At 44.0% G+C, this 17,603-nt stretch overlaps 1 protein-coding gene and 1 pseudogene across 5 annotated transcripts in view; one reads left to right on the top strand and one right to left on the bottom strand.

Moving 5' to 3' along the window:
- The window catches only part of CASK (calcium/calmodulin dependent serine protein kinase), a 394,879-nt gene that overhangs the window by 2,920 nt on the left and 374,356 nt on the right, over positions 1 to 17,603 (bottom strand). For 3 of the 5 annotated variants that reach the window (XM_007457187.1, XM_007457189.1, XM_007457186.1), the window contains 4 exons: positions 15,776 to 15,856; positions 15,589 to 15,669; positions 12,816 to 13,018; positions 2,381 to 2,464 (listed from right to left, as the gene is read on the bottom strand). In XM_007457187.1, the coding sequence (XP_007457249.1) occupies positions 2,381 to 2,464; positions 12,816 to 13,018; positions 15,589 to 15,669; positions 15,776 to 15,856 (449 nt within the window). The remainder of the gene's footprint in view (positions 1 to 2,380; positions 2,465 to 12,815; positions 13,019 to 15,588; positions 15,670 to 15,775; positions 15,857 to 17,603) is intronic. The other 2 variants (XM_007457185.1, XM_007457188.1) reach the window with 1 other exon arrangement.
- On the top strand, positions 7,940 to 9,021 carry LOC103080403 (adenosylhomocysteinase pseudogene; annotated as a pseudogene).

Below are 17,603 nucleotides of genomic sequence, written 5' to 3'. Positions count from 1 at the left end.
ATATATATATATATATATATATATATATATATATATATATATATATATATATATATATATACATACAATTAAATACCTGTTTATTTGATTAGTATCTCTCTCCCCAACTAGAGCTCAAACTTGCCTTGCTGTGCCCAGCACTTGGCATTGTTCCTCATACATAGTAAGTGCTTAATAAATGTTACCGAAAGAACAAGCAAGCACTTGGCTGACTAATACTGGCCATTATACGATTTGATGAGCGTTTGTTAAATCTATAGTCAAGAGACAGAGAAAGTCTACTAGGAAATGGGGGCCCATGATGACAGAGACAGATCTCCAGAGAAACTAAAAGGTGCGGTGCCTTCAGGGACTTGGGAGCTGTTGGCACCCACTGCTGGCTTAGGAGCCCTCCTCTTCTCGGAGGCCCATCTGTTCGTAAGAGACTCTTCCTGATGAACCTCGGCCTGTGGGTGCAGCCCTCTGGCAAGGGGATTCGAGGTGAAATAATAACACTCGATTCCATCACAGCACCACAGTGGGGATGACAGACACCAGAAAAGTTGGGGACTCAATCTTTTCTATCAGGACACTCTGAAATGAGAGTGTACTAACCTGCTTTGTCATCTACGGAACTTCAAAGCAGGAAGTGGCATGCTTTGAATGTTAGGTGTTAACTACTTCAGTGTAGATAAGACCTCAGTTAATCGTCACCTTCTAAGGTCATATCAACACACTTTCTGCTTGCACTTAAAAAGCATAGTATTTTCACTGTGGCTTTACAATAAACACAAAGCAAAAGCCCCATTTTAGGAAACATGCATTCATCCAAAGACAGGAGTGCTTCCTACCAGTATGAGAAGGAGCAATTCCTACCACGTCACTCTCCGGGCTAGGGGATTCTATTGGAATATACAGTCCTGGGTGGGCTTCAAGAACCACTAGCAGAGCTTATAATTTGCTCAGAAAGCTGGGCTGATGAAAACATTCAAGAAAATTTATGACTGAGAGCATCAAATTTTTAATGCAGTTCTCGTCACACACAAAAAAATAAAGCTCCCTCGTAAGGATCTTATAAGATGAAGCCATGTTTGTCAGTTTCTTCCTCTACAACAGCTTGTCTGCAGGCTTGACTTACACGTGAGCAGGGTTTAACTCAGTGAAAACAAAATGCCTTTATTCTAACAGCAAAAGCAAGGATTTGTGGGAACAAAATGTCTACATTCTAAATCTATGAAAGGAGACGAGGCTGTATTTCATCACCTCCTAGCTGGTACTTACAGGCAATTTTCTGCACCATTTTGGCAGCTATGGAAAATTAGTAAAAGGGCAGGAAAATAGGCAAAAACAAAAACAAAGATGATAATTCAAGAAAAATACATGGTAACCAAAGGATAAGAGCTAACCACAATGTGGCGTTTCAAACATGTTTGTGTATTAAATAAGATGGAGAAGTAGAATTTACCAAGGAATACATCTTTTGCAAATGAAATGACAAAAAATGACTGAAAAATATGAGTGACATAGAAATCTAGTTCTTTAATCTTCCTTAAATCTAGATATTTAATTTTCCTTAAAGTGAAAATCTCCAAGCCTTGATTTTACTGTCCTAAGCTGGGGTGAGTCTAGGCCACTGTTAACTGAACAGTGCCAAGAGTGTCCTGGTGATTTCTAGACCCTGCAGAAGTGATGGCCTTCAGGAAAACTTTGCGTAGAGTTTCCTCTTAAGAATGACCCTATAGCAGATAAGCAGCAATATACTCACCAGACACTCCATAACTACCTTCTTATCTGCCCAGCAATAGAAGGCTGTGTAAGCCAGCCTGGTTCTAGATGGTGCTGCCGACCCTCGCGGGCACCATCTCCGTGGCGGCTGCTGACTTGAGTAGGCCTGAGAGGGGACAGAGCTCATTTCCAGGTTTGGTAGTCTCCAGGGGCCTGGGTAGAGATTCTGCATGGGTTCCACTCCGGAGGCTGCCTAGGGGAGTCTGGGCAGCCCAGCCAAGGAGGTGGATGCCTTATAGTTCTCCCCAGGCAAGGCAATTCTTGGCCCAGAGCTCTCAGCACAGTCGCTATCAGGAGAGGAGGGGCTGGCAGCCCCGCAGGGCGGGAGCAGACCCATGGATAAAGCCCCGGGCGCGGACTGCACTGGAGACTAAAGCTTGCATTTGCCTAATGATTCTGATCTCAGAAGAACCACACCTCTCTGTGGTGTGTAATTCCTACTCCTGAAAGAGGACCTCAAGCTCTGGAAATCTTACTGGCCAGCATGAAAAACAAAGCAGAGCTTCATTTAGTTGTCTTAATGAGATGGGGCTTTGCTCTGGAATGTACAACACAAATGCATCCTTACTGGGGGGGGGGGAAATGCTGATTAGAGGAAAAACTGATTAATTCTTACCTCATTCAAACCTGGAGTGATAGTTGGTGCGGCAATAAAAACAACAAAAGGAGCAAACTCTGCAGTTCTCAGGACCTTCAGTGCCTGTGTAAAAAGAAAAAAAACAACAACTGAGACTTAAAAGGAGAAATAACGAATGCAACATTCAAATGAGTTCATAGAAAATTATACAACTGGAAAAGCCCTTGATTCAAATTTTTGGCAAGATATTATTAAATTTACCAACTTTATAAATAACTTATATTACTTCTTTTCATCCAAAGGATGGAAAATAGCCACTGGCAAATAAAAGCTGACAAACTGGACGTTTTTCTTATGAATCTCATGAATCAATCCGACTTATTTTTCTTCAGAAAAGTGAATGCTAATTATGTTGGTTAATGTTCATTTAAACCTGGTTATTAATTGTAGCCTGAATTTTAATTCCTAGGAAATGCATTTTGGGGTAGACTCGGACCAGCAGGGTGGCTTCAGCACTTATCCAGAGTGCACTACACCACATTTCAAATTTCAGATTGCTCATGAGGAGAGCAAATCATGGCCACTGTGACCGCGAGGGCTGTGTTCGCACTGACATAGGCCTTCTGAGTTGTCCTGAGGAAAGCCCTCTCCTCTGTGGGACTCATAGGGATGGCACACTCTGTCCAGGGATGGAGCCTGGAGCCACTATAGAAGCCGTATGGCTGTGGGCAATTTGTAGGCCCATGAGAAGATGCCGCATTCAAGGGAGAGGGACCTCTGAGGCCCCGTTCAGTTCCATTCCAAGGTATCAGAAACCTCTAACTGCAAGCTACTAGTTTGCACAGACATACTGCAAAGCCAGCATCTGATGCTGTGGGAGTTGATTCTGATAAGGGGTTGCTGCTTCTGCTGCTCCCCTAGGACAGGACACCCCCAACCCCACAACAAAACCCAACATAGGCACACAGTTCACAAATGACTGACATGCAATTAATTCGTATGTGTCAGGGGTAGATATCTTGCTGTCCTTTATATAAGAATTTAACATGTCTATTCTGTTAGCCACATAGTTTGCTTTGTAAATAGCCTTTCAATTGTTTGCTTTGCCCTATTCCTTCCTCTTGTGTCTGGTTTGCTGTAGTAGCAATTTGGGTGCCCTGCCTCCAGTTTTGCTGCTTTCCAATCCTACTAAACACTGCCACTAGAACAGTCTTTTGGAAATGCAAATCCCATTCCATCACTCCTCCACTCCAAGCCCTTCAGGAGCTCCTTCTTGGCCTTGGGATAAAATGTACCCTCCTGAGCATAAATGTCAGATCCCTGCCTCATGAGCTGGCCCACGCTTACCTTTATGTCTCTTCCCTTCCATGGACTGGCCCCGCCGAAGTACTTTCAGTTCCAGAAAGGGCCAGCCTTTGTCTTCCTACTCCCTCTGCCTGGACATTCCATCCCCTCATCCCCCTCCCCACTTTCCCTATTGCTTGGCTGAGTGTTCTTTCTTCTGGAAAGTCCTTTATGAGCTCTGAGCCGAGTCAGGTGCCCTGCCGGTATGCTCCTGACACACCCACACTTAGGCACCTGTAGTGCCTGCCACCCTGGAAATACAAGTGCCTGAATGCTGGCGGCTAAGCTTCCTGAGGGCAGGGGCTGCGTCTTGTTCAGTTGTCCTCCTCATGCCCCAGATGGCACCTGGCAGAAATAGTCTTTTGATCAAACAAAAATGTAAAAGCAGTACATATAATTCACACAAAGTCTGTTTTGCCTTTTGAGGCAGGTTTGACTAGAGGGCACTGTGCTTTCATGGCTGAAGAGAATCTCTTGGCCTCTATGAATATAAAGGCATGTAAGAGGCAAATTGGTTGGTAAAGGTTTTGACTTTCCTGTTTAGTGCAAGATTCACTTTTCCTAGGATTATGTTTCTGAATTTTATTTTTTTACTTATTTATTTTTATTGGACTATACTTGCTTTGCAATGTTGTCAGTTTCTGCCACACAGTGAAGTGAATCAGCTATATGTATACACACATCCCCTCCCCTTTCCCACATCCCACCCAACTAGGCCATCACAGAGCACCGAGCTGAGGTCCCTGTGCCATACAGCAGGTTCCCACTAGCTATCTGTTTTACACATCGTAGTGTATTTATGTCAAACCTAATCGCCCAGTTCATCCCACCCTCCCCTGCCACCATGTCCACACGTCTATTCTCTACATCTGCCTTTCTATTCCTGCCCTGCAAATAGGTTCATCTGTAACATTTTTCTAGATTCCATATATATGCGTTAATATACGATATTTGTTTTTCTCTCACTTCACTCTGTATGACAGACTCTAGGTCCCTCCACATCTCTATGAATGACCCAATTTCGTTTCTTTTTACGGCTGAGTAATATTCCATTGTATGTAAGTGTCACATCTTTCTTTATCCATTCATCTGTTGATGGACACTTAGGTTGCTTCCATGTCCTGGCTATTGTAAATAGAGCTGCAATGAACATTGTGGTACATGACTCTTTTGAATTATGGTTTTCTCAGGGTATATGCCCAGTAGGGGGACTGCTGGGCTGTATGCTAGTTCTATTTTTAGCTTTTTAAGGAACCTCCATGATGTTCTCCATAGTGGCTGTATCCATTTACATTCCCACCAACAGGGCAAGAGGGTTCCCTTTTCTCCACACCCTCTCCAGCATTTGTTTGTAGACCTTTTGATGATGGCCATTCTGACTGGTGTGAGGTGATACCTCATTGTAGTTTTGATTTGCAATTCTCTAATGATTAGTGATGTTGAGCATCCTTTCATGTGTTTGTTGGCAATCTGTATGTCTTCTTTGGTGAGATGTCTGTTTAGGTCTTCTGCCCATTTTTGGATTGGGTTGTTTGATTTTTTGATATTGAGCTGCATGAGCTGCTTGTAAATTCTGGAGATGAATCCTTTGTCAGTTGCTTCGTTTGCAAATATTTTCTCCCATTCTGAGGGTTGTCTTTTCCTCTTGTTTAGTTACAGTTTCTCCTTGTGGGGTAAGGGAGCCTGGCACATTGTTTTACCTGCCCTCAAACTGCTTTAATTGTGAAAGTCACAGGCTCAGATTCCCCATGGGAGAAAGCTCTTCAAGCTTCTATATGTTCATTTTTGAAAGAGGCAATTGGCATTTCCTTGCAAATCCTTTTGTGCCTGAAGATTTTAGCAAGGAACAACCATCATGAAAAACTCTGTATATAGCTCAACTGAGCTTAACAGTGATCTTCACTCAGAACTGTCCTTTTTGTGAATATTATTTTGGGCCTTTTTCTATCCTTCCTGTGCTCATAATTCAGGTGACTCCAGGGTCAGTTGAGACATAAGGTTTCCTCATCATCCCACATCCACCCAGAGCCACCTTCTGGGCAACTTAGATGGGGAAAAAAAAATCCTAAGGCACAGTCCCTACCCTTGCTTCCATCCCTGAAGCTACTCTGAGTGCCAGATGGAAGTCCACACAGCCACAACCCACGGATGAAGTCGAGAATGCCACCCCAGGCGTGAAATGGTCTTTTCTCCACTCAATGACTGCAGCCTGATAGCCACCCAGTTGTCTGAGTATTTTCAGTTCTAGCCTGCTATTCTATTCTACACCAGAAAACACACGACTCGGCAACCGTTAGCTCCCTGCGGGTTACCCTTCTCTGCACGGCATTCACACCCTTAGTTTTTATCCACGAAGACACGAAGGTCATTCTGCATCTACTGCATGAGACTGTCCAGGAAGACTGTACTCACCACACCACCAAATGCCTCTTATGTCTAAGAATCAGGTTATATTCCTTTAGTAAGTAACTCCAAGGAAAGAACTGACATACTTCTATTAGACGAGAATTATGTGATCCGTGACATTCTCCTCTTTGTCCTGGTTGCCAGGAAGTTCAGAGCCAAATTTCACGTTTATCACAGTAACTACAGTAGTCTCTGTGGTTAGTACTGAATATATTTACTTCCTCCTCCTTTTCATGGCTTTGAGTTTCTCTCCTATATTATTGTACTTTCAAAGATTATAAGATACCTAGAATCCTGACTGAGATTTTCTTGCCTATTCTCCCTCTTATCTTCAGCAGAGGAGTCACCACACATGTCCTCATTTTTTTCTCGAAGGCCTCTGTCCCCATACTCTGCTCTACTTATGGGTCTCAAGTGGGGGCCAGTTTTTGTGTGTGTGTGTGTGTGTGCGTGTGCAGACTCAGCCTGCCTGAAGTTCAGGAACAGGAAATGGAATTGCTTCACAAGGATTCCCCTCCCTCAGGCCACTAATAGGTGGCTTTAAGATGATCTCTAAAACCTCTTCCTTTTTGACTTTTAAGATGAGACACAAATTTGTTAATATTTACAGGCAAATATCTCTTTTTGAATCCCAGAGAAGGGAGAGAGAGTCTAGAAAGATCACTGAAAATACACTGGATTCAAACAGCCAAAGAAGCATTAATTTAACATTTAAAGTTCTCTTTTGGAGATAAATTGATTTAATGGCTCATCTATGGCCAATAATGGTCAGGTTACTACCCTCAAGGAATAAAAACTCATTTGACCAAGTATCTAAGAAGCAGACATCTTTAAGACTTATCTGTTTTTTTGCAAAATTAAAAAGGGCAAGCATCTGAGTCATTTTGCACAAAGATCTAAGGGTTTAAGGAAGAACACAGTGACCCCAGAAACAATCTTAAGAGAGCCAACTGACTTCACAAAACAGCCTCTAGTTCAAAACATGGCTGTTGTTTCCAAGCACAGATTTCTAACAAGACTGTACCTACCCCTTGATGACAACCTTTCCCTCTGGGGGCAGAAGCAAAGCCACAAATATTCTGCTACTGTCAACTCTTTAATGCTGCAAATGGACAAATCAGAATAGAATTAAAATCTAAAATTGTTTTGATTACACACTGGAGCTATTATAGTTCCAGCTTTAGGGACATAGATTATTTTCTGAGCCATGGCTTTATGAGAAGTCAGCTCTATAGCTTTCCTCAGGTTTGACCGCCTTACAGATTTTTCTAAATGTTAAAATAAAGATTTAAATTGTACTACTACATACATACAAGGCACACCAGCTTAAGGATTAAACAGGGTTAACTCTTCTAGGATGGTACAGTGAAAGGAGTCTAAGATTTACTGTAAAAACAAAACAAAACAAAACAAAAAACCCCAAATCCAAACCAAGACTGTTCAAGTGAAAATTACGTTAAGCCTTGGTTTCTTCATCCTCAAAAGTAGATACTGATGTCTCTAGCTCGGTGTTACAGGGATTAGGTAAGGAGTACTAATGCTTGGCAAAATACAGAGGAACACAATCTATTCTCATTTTTTTAAAAGAAGCCAGGTTACTCATTTTCTTCTGGTTTAAAGTCTTTAGGATAGTCCCTTAGGTTTAAAGTTGAACCACAACATCTTATATAGTATAATTAGACATGTGTTTGGTTTGGACTCAACTATCTAAAATTAATTAAGACGGCACAAACTAAATGAGCTGGCCCTGCCCGGCGCCACCCGCCCTGCACCCATCCCCAGCCTGAGGCTCGGCCCCCTTCGCCCGTGTCCATCACTCTGTGCGGAAATGCCGCCAGCACGTCAGACAAGCTGCCTTACAAAGTTGCTGACATCAGCCTGGCCGCCTGGGGATGCAAGGCCCTGGACCTTGCAGAGAATGAGATGCCAGGCCTGACGTGCATGTGGGAGATGTACTCGGCCTCCAAACCACTGAAGGGCACCCTCACTGCCGGCTGCCTGCACATGACCGTGGAGACAGCTGTCCGCATTGGGACCCTTGTTGCCCTGGGTACTGAGGTACGGTGGTCCAGCTGCAATACCTTCTCCACCCAGGACCATGCAGCAGCTGCCATTGCCAAGGCTGGCATTCCAGTGTACGCCTGGAAGGATGAAACGGACGAGGAGTATCTGTGGTGCACTGAGCAGATACTGTACTTCAAGGACGGGCCCCTCAATGTGATTCTGGACGATGGTGGTGACCTCACCAACCTCATCCACACCAAGTACCCACAGCTCCTTGTCAGGCATCCGAGGCATCTCCAAAGAGACCACAACGGGGGTCTACAACCTGTATAAGATGGGCCCGCGTCATCATCACGGAGATTGACCCCATCAACGCACTTCAGGCTGCCATGGAGGGCTATGACGTGACCATCATGGATGAGGCCTGTCAGGAGGGCAACATCTTTGTCACCACCACGGGCTGTATCGACATCATCCTCGGCCGGCACTTTGAACAGATGAAAGATGACGCCATTGTGTGGAACATCGGACACTTTGACGTGGAGACTGACGTCAAGTGGCTGAATGAGAACGCTGTGGAGAAGGTGAACATCAAGCCCCAGGTGGACCGCTACTTGTTGAAGAACGGGCACTGCATCATCCTTCTGGCCGAGGGCCGGCTGGTCAGCCTGGGCTGCGCCATGGGCCACTCCAGCTTCGTGATGAGCAACTCCTTCACCAACCAGGTGCTGGCCCAGATTGAGCTGTGGACCCACCCAGACAAGTACCCTGTCAGGGTCCACTTTCTGCCCAAGAAGTTGGATAAAGCAGTGGCTGAAGCCCACCTGGGCAAGGTGAATGTGGAGCTGACCAAGCTGACTGAGAAGCAGGCCCAGTACCTGGGCATGTCCCGTGATGGCCCCTTCAAACCTGATCACTACCGCTAGTGAGAACCAGGCCTGCCCTTTGCCTTCCAGCTGCTGTCCTTGCCTGGGTCCCACCTCTCCTCCCCAAGAACAAATGGCACCACCTTTGAGACTGGTTTGATAATGTTCCCCATCAACTCCCTGGGGCTAGTCACTCAGTCTTTGGCCTCTGCTGCATCCCTCATACTGTTCCAAGTGTGGCAGGCGGAATTGAGAAGTCCCTCCTCAAGCCCTGGTCATGATAGAGGTACATGGGAGTTACCCACAGGGAACCATGAGCTCAGGGGTTTTGGAACCGCTCACTCAGTCAGTCCTTCCTTAGGCTGGAAGTTGGCGGTGGTAATCACAAAGCCCATGCACTTTACCATCCAGGCCCTCACTTGGCCTATGGACTTTATACCCATGTTCTTGGTTTACAGGCTCATCGGTTCCTCAGCCCATGACAGATGAGAAGGAGCTATGTCAAAGGGTGTGGAGGGGCTTCCCTGGTGGCGCAGTGGTTGAGAGTCCGCCTGCCGATGCAGGGGACACGGGTTCGTGCCCCGGTCCGGGAAGATCCCACATGCCGCGGAGCGGCTGGGCCCGTGAGCCATGGCCGCTGGGCCTGCGCGTCCGGAGCCCGTGCTCCGCAACGGGAGAGGCCACAACAGTGAGAGGCCCGCGTATCGCAAAAAAAAAAAAAAAAAAAAAAAAAAAAAAAAAGGGTGTGGAGGAACTGCTGGCGTTTGAATGCTCCTGAGAGCCCGGCTTAATGCTTGGCATTCTCTTAAACCTCAGAACGATGAGGTTGGTACTTTTAGTCCCTATTTTACAGGGGTTGGAATATATTGTTAAGGGATAGCCAAGAAAGGATGAGAGAAGTGATTAGCCAGAGGTTGAGAGGGTCCAAAGAAACGTAAAAGCACATTGTAACTTGATGGTTCCCATCACAACTCTGGGTCAAAAAGAGATTAATGTGGTTTATAATGTCAAAAGAGAACAAGAAGGTGGGTTAATAAAAATTTTGGTGCCTAAAAAAAAAAAATGAGCTGAACCCCAGTGTTAGATGGGGCTTTCTATGGTCCACACAGAGTGGGAGTGGTGTCAGCAATAAGAGGGTTTTAAAAAATGCCACATGGGGGGTTCCCCTGGTGGCACAGTGGTTGAGAATCTGCCTGCCAATGCAGGGGACACGGGTTCGAGCCCTGGCCTGGGAAGATCCCACATGCCGCGGAGCAACTGGGCCCATGAGCCACAACTACTGAGCCTGCGCGTCTGGAGCCTGTGCCCCGCAACAAGAGAGGCCACGACAGTGAAAGGCCCGTGCACCGCGATGAAGAGTGGCCCCCGCTCGCCGCAACTAGAGAAAGCCCTCGCACAGAAACGAAGACCCAACCCAGCCAAAAAACAAACAAACAAACAAACAAAAAAGCCACGTGGCACTTCTGTCATAGACAGTTTTTGATGAACACTGAGGAAGGAATTTCACCCTTACCAGCTTGCCTTATTTGTATTCTTAGCTCATGCCACAATGCTTAGAATATAGCAAGTACTTAATACACGCTGGTTGAGGCAAACTGTCTGAGGTACAGTACAGCAGGTAATCAAATGGGCCGGGGTGGGAAAAGGGCATGGAGACAAGGTCCTAAGGAGAGAGCCTCCCTGGAGCAACGAGGATCTGCCTGACAGCAAGCTGGTCATGGCCACGGGCATCCTGAAGGCAGGGTGCGGGCCTTGTCCAGCCTGGGGAGAGAGTGGGCTGAAGGCAGAGAAGCCCAAGCGGTGCAGAGTCTGTGGGCACCTGCAGCTGGACCGCTGGATGCAGTGGCCGGTGTGAGAGCAGGACTAGGCCTGGGAGCACTGGGCAGGAGAGCCTGGGACCAGAGTGGTCAAGCAGACCAACTAGAGGAGCAGGATCCGGGTGATACCTGACCCCAGGGCCACGGGCCCTATGAGGCTCAGGCAGAGAACAGGATCCCTATCTCTCCCAAGAGATCACGGTTCTGAGGAGGGGACAGAGGAAGCAGGAGAGAAGAATGCAGTGAGCCCTCCAGCAGACAGGGAGCACGGGAAATGCCCAGGCCGGGCCGAGGGGTGTTCTGGTGCCCGGTGCCACACGTGAAAGTGACTGCTGTGGGCAGCCTGATAAGGCCGAGAGAAGTATCTCCCGCTCAGCAGTGCAGAGCAGTGCATGGCTGGGCTGGGCTGGGCATGGGGAGAGCTGGACGCCAGGAGTGGGGCAGCAGCAGCAATAGTGGTGGTGGTGGCGGCAGCAGGTGAGGCAGAAAGCCCTGGAAAGTGGCCTGAGGTAATGCAGAGGGGGTCTGAGGAGCCCCGCAGCCAGCATACTGCTAGAGACATTGCTACCAGCAGAAAATGACGTTCAGGTGAAGACCAGTGTGGAACCCAAGGAGAGGATGTCGAAGACCAGGACCAGGGTTGAGACTTTTCCTCTAGCCACCCCTGGTCAGAAGATTTTTCCAATCCCTAGTAAGGAGGGATTAGTAGTTAAACAAAAATCAATCTGTATTACACATCATATATTTAGTTCTATAAAGATCCAAGTTCATTGTTAAGTAAACTGTGTAGTGTTCACCCTAATGTTGCTTTCCTCCCCAGCCCCTTAACCAGATTCCAAGTTCAAGAACCCCATCAGGTGCTGTGACATGGAAAGGGGTGAAGCCACTGGCCCTGATGTTAGGATCTTGGAGCCAAGTAACTGAGCCATCAGGCCCCAAGTCACACAGACCCTGGCTAAGCCGGTTCCATCCTCCCTTCGGGGATGGCTAGGAGACCAAGTTTCATACAGTGGCCCTTGAACAGGGATCTTCCCTGCCTGGGGTAGCCAGGTAGGCCCCCTGATGAAACGGAGCCTGCTTGAGGGGAGCTGGTCTGCCATTTCAGCAGGTGGTATACTGATTCTATCTGTAAGTGATAAGGGATTTTTGGTAGAGGTTGGTCTTAGAAATGGGAGGCCTGGGAGTCACACGGGCATCCACAAGCCTCTCTGGTAACCTGCCCTGATGTCTACAACTCCCAAATCCTTCCTACTGGGCTTCGAGTCCCACTTCTTCTTAGGTTGTCCTCAGAGATGAAAAATAGCTTGTTAGCATTTTTGATGTAAGGCCTTTGGCTTTCTCCTTTTCAAGTTTAACAATTTCTATTGCTTCTAGTGTAGGACGTATCTGCAGATCATCTAATCGTCTCTGCGTCTAGCTCTGAGTCCTCTCCAAGTTCTCCATATGCCTCTTAGTTTTAGCTCAGGGTCAGGCACTGTCCCTCAGTAAAGAGATGGCAGAGGCTAAGAACCACCACGGGTCTCTATCCCTGCTCTGCCTGGCATCCCCTGGGGCTCGCTCATGCTTGCATTCATAAAGCTGGTGCTGTATTTTGGACCCAGGCCCCAGGATCAGAATTTCTTGCTGGCGATTAACGTAAGATGCTGGCAGAGACTCTGATGGTCTAGTGTGAGCTGTACCAAGAGAGGAAAGGTGGCTGCTGTGTTAAAGTGCCAGAGTCTCATCCTGAGTCAGATTCCTGTAGGATTTCTGGCAGGCACAGACCCGACTGGGCACTTTATTGAGCTTCTGAGTATACCGAATCTCATAAGAGAACAGTTTCTACTTCTTAAATACACTGTGTGTGCCCTGAGTGCAACGATTAGTCAGCTTGCATTCTAGACGGTTAACTCATGGTGCCTTCATTGCCGATACTTTCCCATAGCTTACTATTAAATTATTATGTGACCTGTGATGTTCTGATGCCATTTTTGATTTCAGAACCTGAGCTTAGCATGCAGGCAGAACGACAGGGTGCCAGGGTTGGCTAGGCATTACCTGAGGCTCCACGTCCAGTATTGCGATCAGCCCTTGCTCATGGATCTTCCGGATGGTCTCCAGTTTTGTCCCGTACATTGCATCCTCGTGGCTGCCATACTCCAGGTACTCGTTATTAGAGATGTCTTGCATCATTTGGTCATGAGATACAAAGTAATAATTCTTTCCATTTTCTTCATCTTTCTTTGGAGGTCTGGTGGTGTCTGCAAAGTTACATGTCAAGAAAGGTTTAAAAGGCTGAGCTTATGAGCTGATGCTCCCAATGGACCTACCCAGACTCAATCTCCTCTTAAAAGCTATGAATTCTGTAGTATGTCTCATGCCCTGTTCCCACCCCCAGTAGCTTTGTAGAACTAAATTCTAGAAGTCACATTTGTTTATGTGACATTGGACCACAGTAGTTGGTTAGTTGTTTGGTTTGGTGAATCTTTCTGTGTTTAGGTGAGATCTATTTCATCCCTTCATGGGTCACCACAGGGGAAAGACACTAAATGACCCAGGGTTAACATAACTCACTCTATGCCTTAATGCAGTTAGGTCTTAAGAGAAGGAAACAAGAAGAATTTTAAAAAATGGAAAACCACATATGGTTATTTAAATTTAAGTAAATTAAAATTAAATAAAATTAAAAATTCAGTTCCTCAGTCTCACTAGCCACATTTCAGGGGTTCAATACCCACATGTGGCTAATGGCTACTGTACTGGACAGTGCAGGTATCTAATGCCGTCATTATGAGAGAACGTTCTATTGAACAGTGCTGGTATACAGCATCATGCAAAAGGAGAATGTCAGGATACAGCAAAAGGGATACCATATTGAAAATATAATGACCATAGCCAGATATGGCCATAATAGTTAGGAAAGACCTAAAGCAGGAATTGGCAAACTAGGGCCTGTAGGCCAAATATGGCCCACTGTCTGTTCTTGTAAATAAAGTTTTATTGGAAAAGAGCCATGCTCATTTGTTTACATATTGTCTGTGGCTGCTTTCACAATGGCAGAGTTGAGCAGTTGTGTCAGAGACCATATGGCCTTCAAAGCCTCAAATATTTGCTGTTTAGTCCTTTAAAGAAAAGGTTTGCTGACCCCTGACCTAAGCGAGTGTATAATAAAATATCTGCCAATAAGTCCTAGTTCTGTGGGATACTAATAGGACCAGGATTCTGCAAAACACACTTTAGGAAATGTTTTTCTAGACAAGCCAGGAACAGCAGTTTTAGTTTTCTTGCTCCCTTTGCTGCTTTCCTTTTTTGAGCAAGAACAAATTCATGCTATTCTTTGTTGTACATGAGTCCAAACCCAGGGGGAGTTTCCCCTCTCCTGCCCCAACTAGACTGTAGAACTGCCAAGTGCTCATGGACATCAAAATATGGATGTTTTAAAGAAGAACCCTTTCTCCAGGCACATGAAAAGCTGAAGAAACAGTATACTGTGTTGATGCTGTCCTATCTTCGGTCATTTCGGTAGGTGAACATATGCTATGTATACACCCAGGGTCAAATATTACAGCAAGTAGACATGATTGGGGTCAGCAATAACACACTTTAAAACCAAGCTAATTAATTGGCCATTTAATAACATGGAAGTTCAATTGCTTATGTGATCAAGAAGAAACTAAATGTTAGTGAAGCTTGCTGTACTCATGATCTAGACATAAGGAGAATTAAAAGAACATTTTAAAGCGTTTTACTAGAAAACTCCAGTGGTAACAACTGAAAGAATATTTGATGAATTTCTTTTTTGAGTAAATCAGACAGGGTTCTGGGATGAGAGTGGTCTTATGAAGCCTCACAGCTCTCTGGGATGTAGAGAAAACAGTAAATGGTGCTGACATGGCATTGGAAGGCCCTACAGGATGGAGCCAATCTTCCCATTTTTTCCTATTGCTCTTTTTCCTGACCAGTGATTGAACCCGGGCCCTCGGCAGTTGAAAGCGCAGAGTCCTAACCACTGGACCACCAGGGAATTCACTGTCATGTTGCTCTTAAAAATCATTCTCCTTTAGCTCTTCACACCCCGAACAAAGCTCTAACAACTGCTAAAAAGCTTTTGGGATTCAAATTTTAAACTTTGGAATAATAATAATAATAATAAATAAAATAAAATGATGGTAGCAAGATGGCTATTATCTATCCAGTATCTGCTAAGTGCTCATATGATCTCAAATCCTCTTTATTTTCCTGGAATTACTTCATTTTGTAGTTGAGGAAACAAAGAGGACAAGAGGTTAAGGATAAGATATAGAAAATAAGGGGAATAAAAATATTACAGATTTAAAATTCTTTACAATAAACAATGGATAGCACACTGGGTTTTAAAAGTGATAAAAGTCAACAATTTAGGTACAGATTAAGGAAAATATTGTTATATCAAAGAAAATTATACTATCATTAAAACCTATTTTTCTGAAGAATAATTCATCTGGGTTACATTTATGGCATATTGTTGGAAAAATTAGATTACAAATAGACTGAACGAGCTCAGTCTTGTTAAACAACAACAATGATAACAACACACACACACACACACACACACACACACGCGCGCGCGCGACGTGTTTGCACCAAGAGAAGCCTGGAAGGGTATACAATAAAATATTGAGAGTGGGGTTGGGATTAACTGTTAACTCATTTTCTTCTTTGTTCTTTTCTGGACTTTCCAAATTTCCTATAATGAACAGTTATTACTAATGTAATCAGAAAAAATATGTAAATTACAAGATTAGAAAAGTACTAGGAAAAATATACTTAAGGAGAGTGAAACATTGCTTACGTGGAATAGGGTACGCAAACCGGTCTGGGTGCTTTGTGATGAGGGTGTTTTTTATGTGTCTTCTCCCAACACCATGCGCACCTATGTCATTTTTTAAAAAGGAAGTTAAAAATTGATAATTGTTAATAATATTCATAAAATGTTTTGAAGATGAAAACAAGAAAGCCACTTATGCAGTTAAACTTACCTAACAAGACTAGTGTTTTTCTCTTGAATGCTGTCAGTTTTACTACTTCTTCATATGTAACAAGATCTAATTGATCAAACACTAAAATGCAAAGATTTAGAAAGAATATAAATTGACAGAAGGAATATTTCATGTATGTAAATTATAATTTTACTGGCAAAACCAAAATTATAGTAAAGCATGTCTTAAAAAATATGGATCCAACTTACAATATATAGCTTACATGTAATTTAAGTCATATAACCTTTTGGGAGAAAATTTCATTTTTAAGCCCATGAAAATGCACTTTAGAACCAGGGTCATCCAAAGATATGCTGAGCACATGCATAAAAGTCCAGTTGTAAAAGATACTGCATATCTTTTCATGCAGTATCCAACAAATCATATGAATTCATTCAAAACAACATGCTGTTCATATTTTTGCAATTCTAAGAAATCAGCAATACTAAAAAGAAAAAGTCTGCAGACAGTGACCAACATGAATGCAACTAAAGTTAACCAAGAAAGAGGCCAGCTAGATTATTTCTAGGGTTGGATGAGAGATGCATGGACAGCTGGTCTTTAACTTGATGGTTCTTTCTTTCAACAGAGTTGCTGAAGGTAGCATGCTAGATTCCCTTCAAAGTCAAGTTTTGCAACTATGATTTCACACGCTTTGGAAATGAGCATCTCACAAGTTTTACTGTAACCCAGCTATCCATTCAATGGAAAGTCTTGGGTATGTAAGTAGGGGAACATGCTTCCCTGGGCCCCAAACTTTGTCAGCCTGTGTGTGGTAAGTAAGTTAGGATGGACAGAATGGGAAGAAGCATGAAGCAGAGTCTGAGCTTGGAAACTTTTGCAAAAGGGGAGTTCTCTAATCATTACAGACTGAGAAGAAACGCTTTAAAAAATATTTTTTGGAAACCTGCCTCTTCACAGAACTATTACAAAAACTTTCCCAAGAGGATGACCGTTCCTGTTGAAGTTTAAGGTAGTCCAATTCTCACAACACATTTGAAAATTCTCACAAGAAGGCTAAAATCACGTGTCTATGTTTCCCAGAATATTTTTCTGTGTGGTACTACCCATATGTTGTCAGGTACACACTGAAATTTCTTTTTAAAAAGAATATTGAATAAGCTCTGGATTTTAGAGGGGTTGAAATAAATTCCATGAAATTGATCCCATGGTGTAATAGAGGAATCTAAGATGCTTCAGTCAATCATTAAGAGAAGCTTCTACTCCCTGAAACAATATGGCCAAATGCTTTTGAATATCAGCTCAGTCCTTAACATTTGTGTTCTTCCCAGTAGCAAAGAACCTTAAAATGCAAAATAGGATACTCTGGAATGCAACAGATCAGAAACAAACAAACGAACAAAAGTATCATTCCCAAAATACTAAAAAAAAAAAAAGAAATACAATATGTTAAAATAAGGGTTAGTGCATGTTAATGGGTATTTGTGCATTTTTTTTGATAACTTGATTGCATAAACGTTGACTAAAAGACTTAAAAGCATATTCTCTAGCAACAGCTAAAAACCACAAAATGCTTTCTGTGTTTAGAATGGCAGATTCAGAAAATCAAAATGAACGTGAGGCTGTCTGCGTAGCGGAGCTAGCTAGTCATGCTGCAGTGGTAATGGAGCGACGAAGAGTTGCAAAAATAAAAGCAGGAGAGCTTACGGCATTGCTTTTTATACCTATTGCCCTCTGAGTGATATTTTCATCAAGAAAAGTATGCTTATGAAAGAGGTCCATCAACAAGCTGATATATTTTATTATATAGAAATAATCAAGCATCTCACAAAAGAGCAAGATGATGACACAAGTTTTCTGAATGGTA

This window comes from Lipotes vexillifer, unplaced genomic scaffold (assembly GCF_000442215.2).
Source record: "Lipotes vexillifer unplaced genomic scaffold, Lipotes_vexillifer_v1.1 scaffold1439, whole genome shotgun sequence".
NCBI classification, from domain to species: domain Eukaryota; kingdom Metazoa; phylum Chordata; class Mammalia; order Artiodactyla; family Lipotidae; genus Lipotes; species Lipotes vexillifer.
This window is presented reverse-complemented; position numbering and strand designations above follow the sequence as displayed.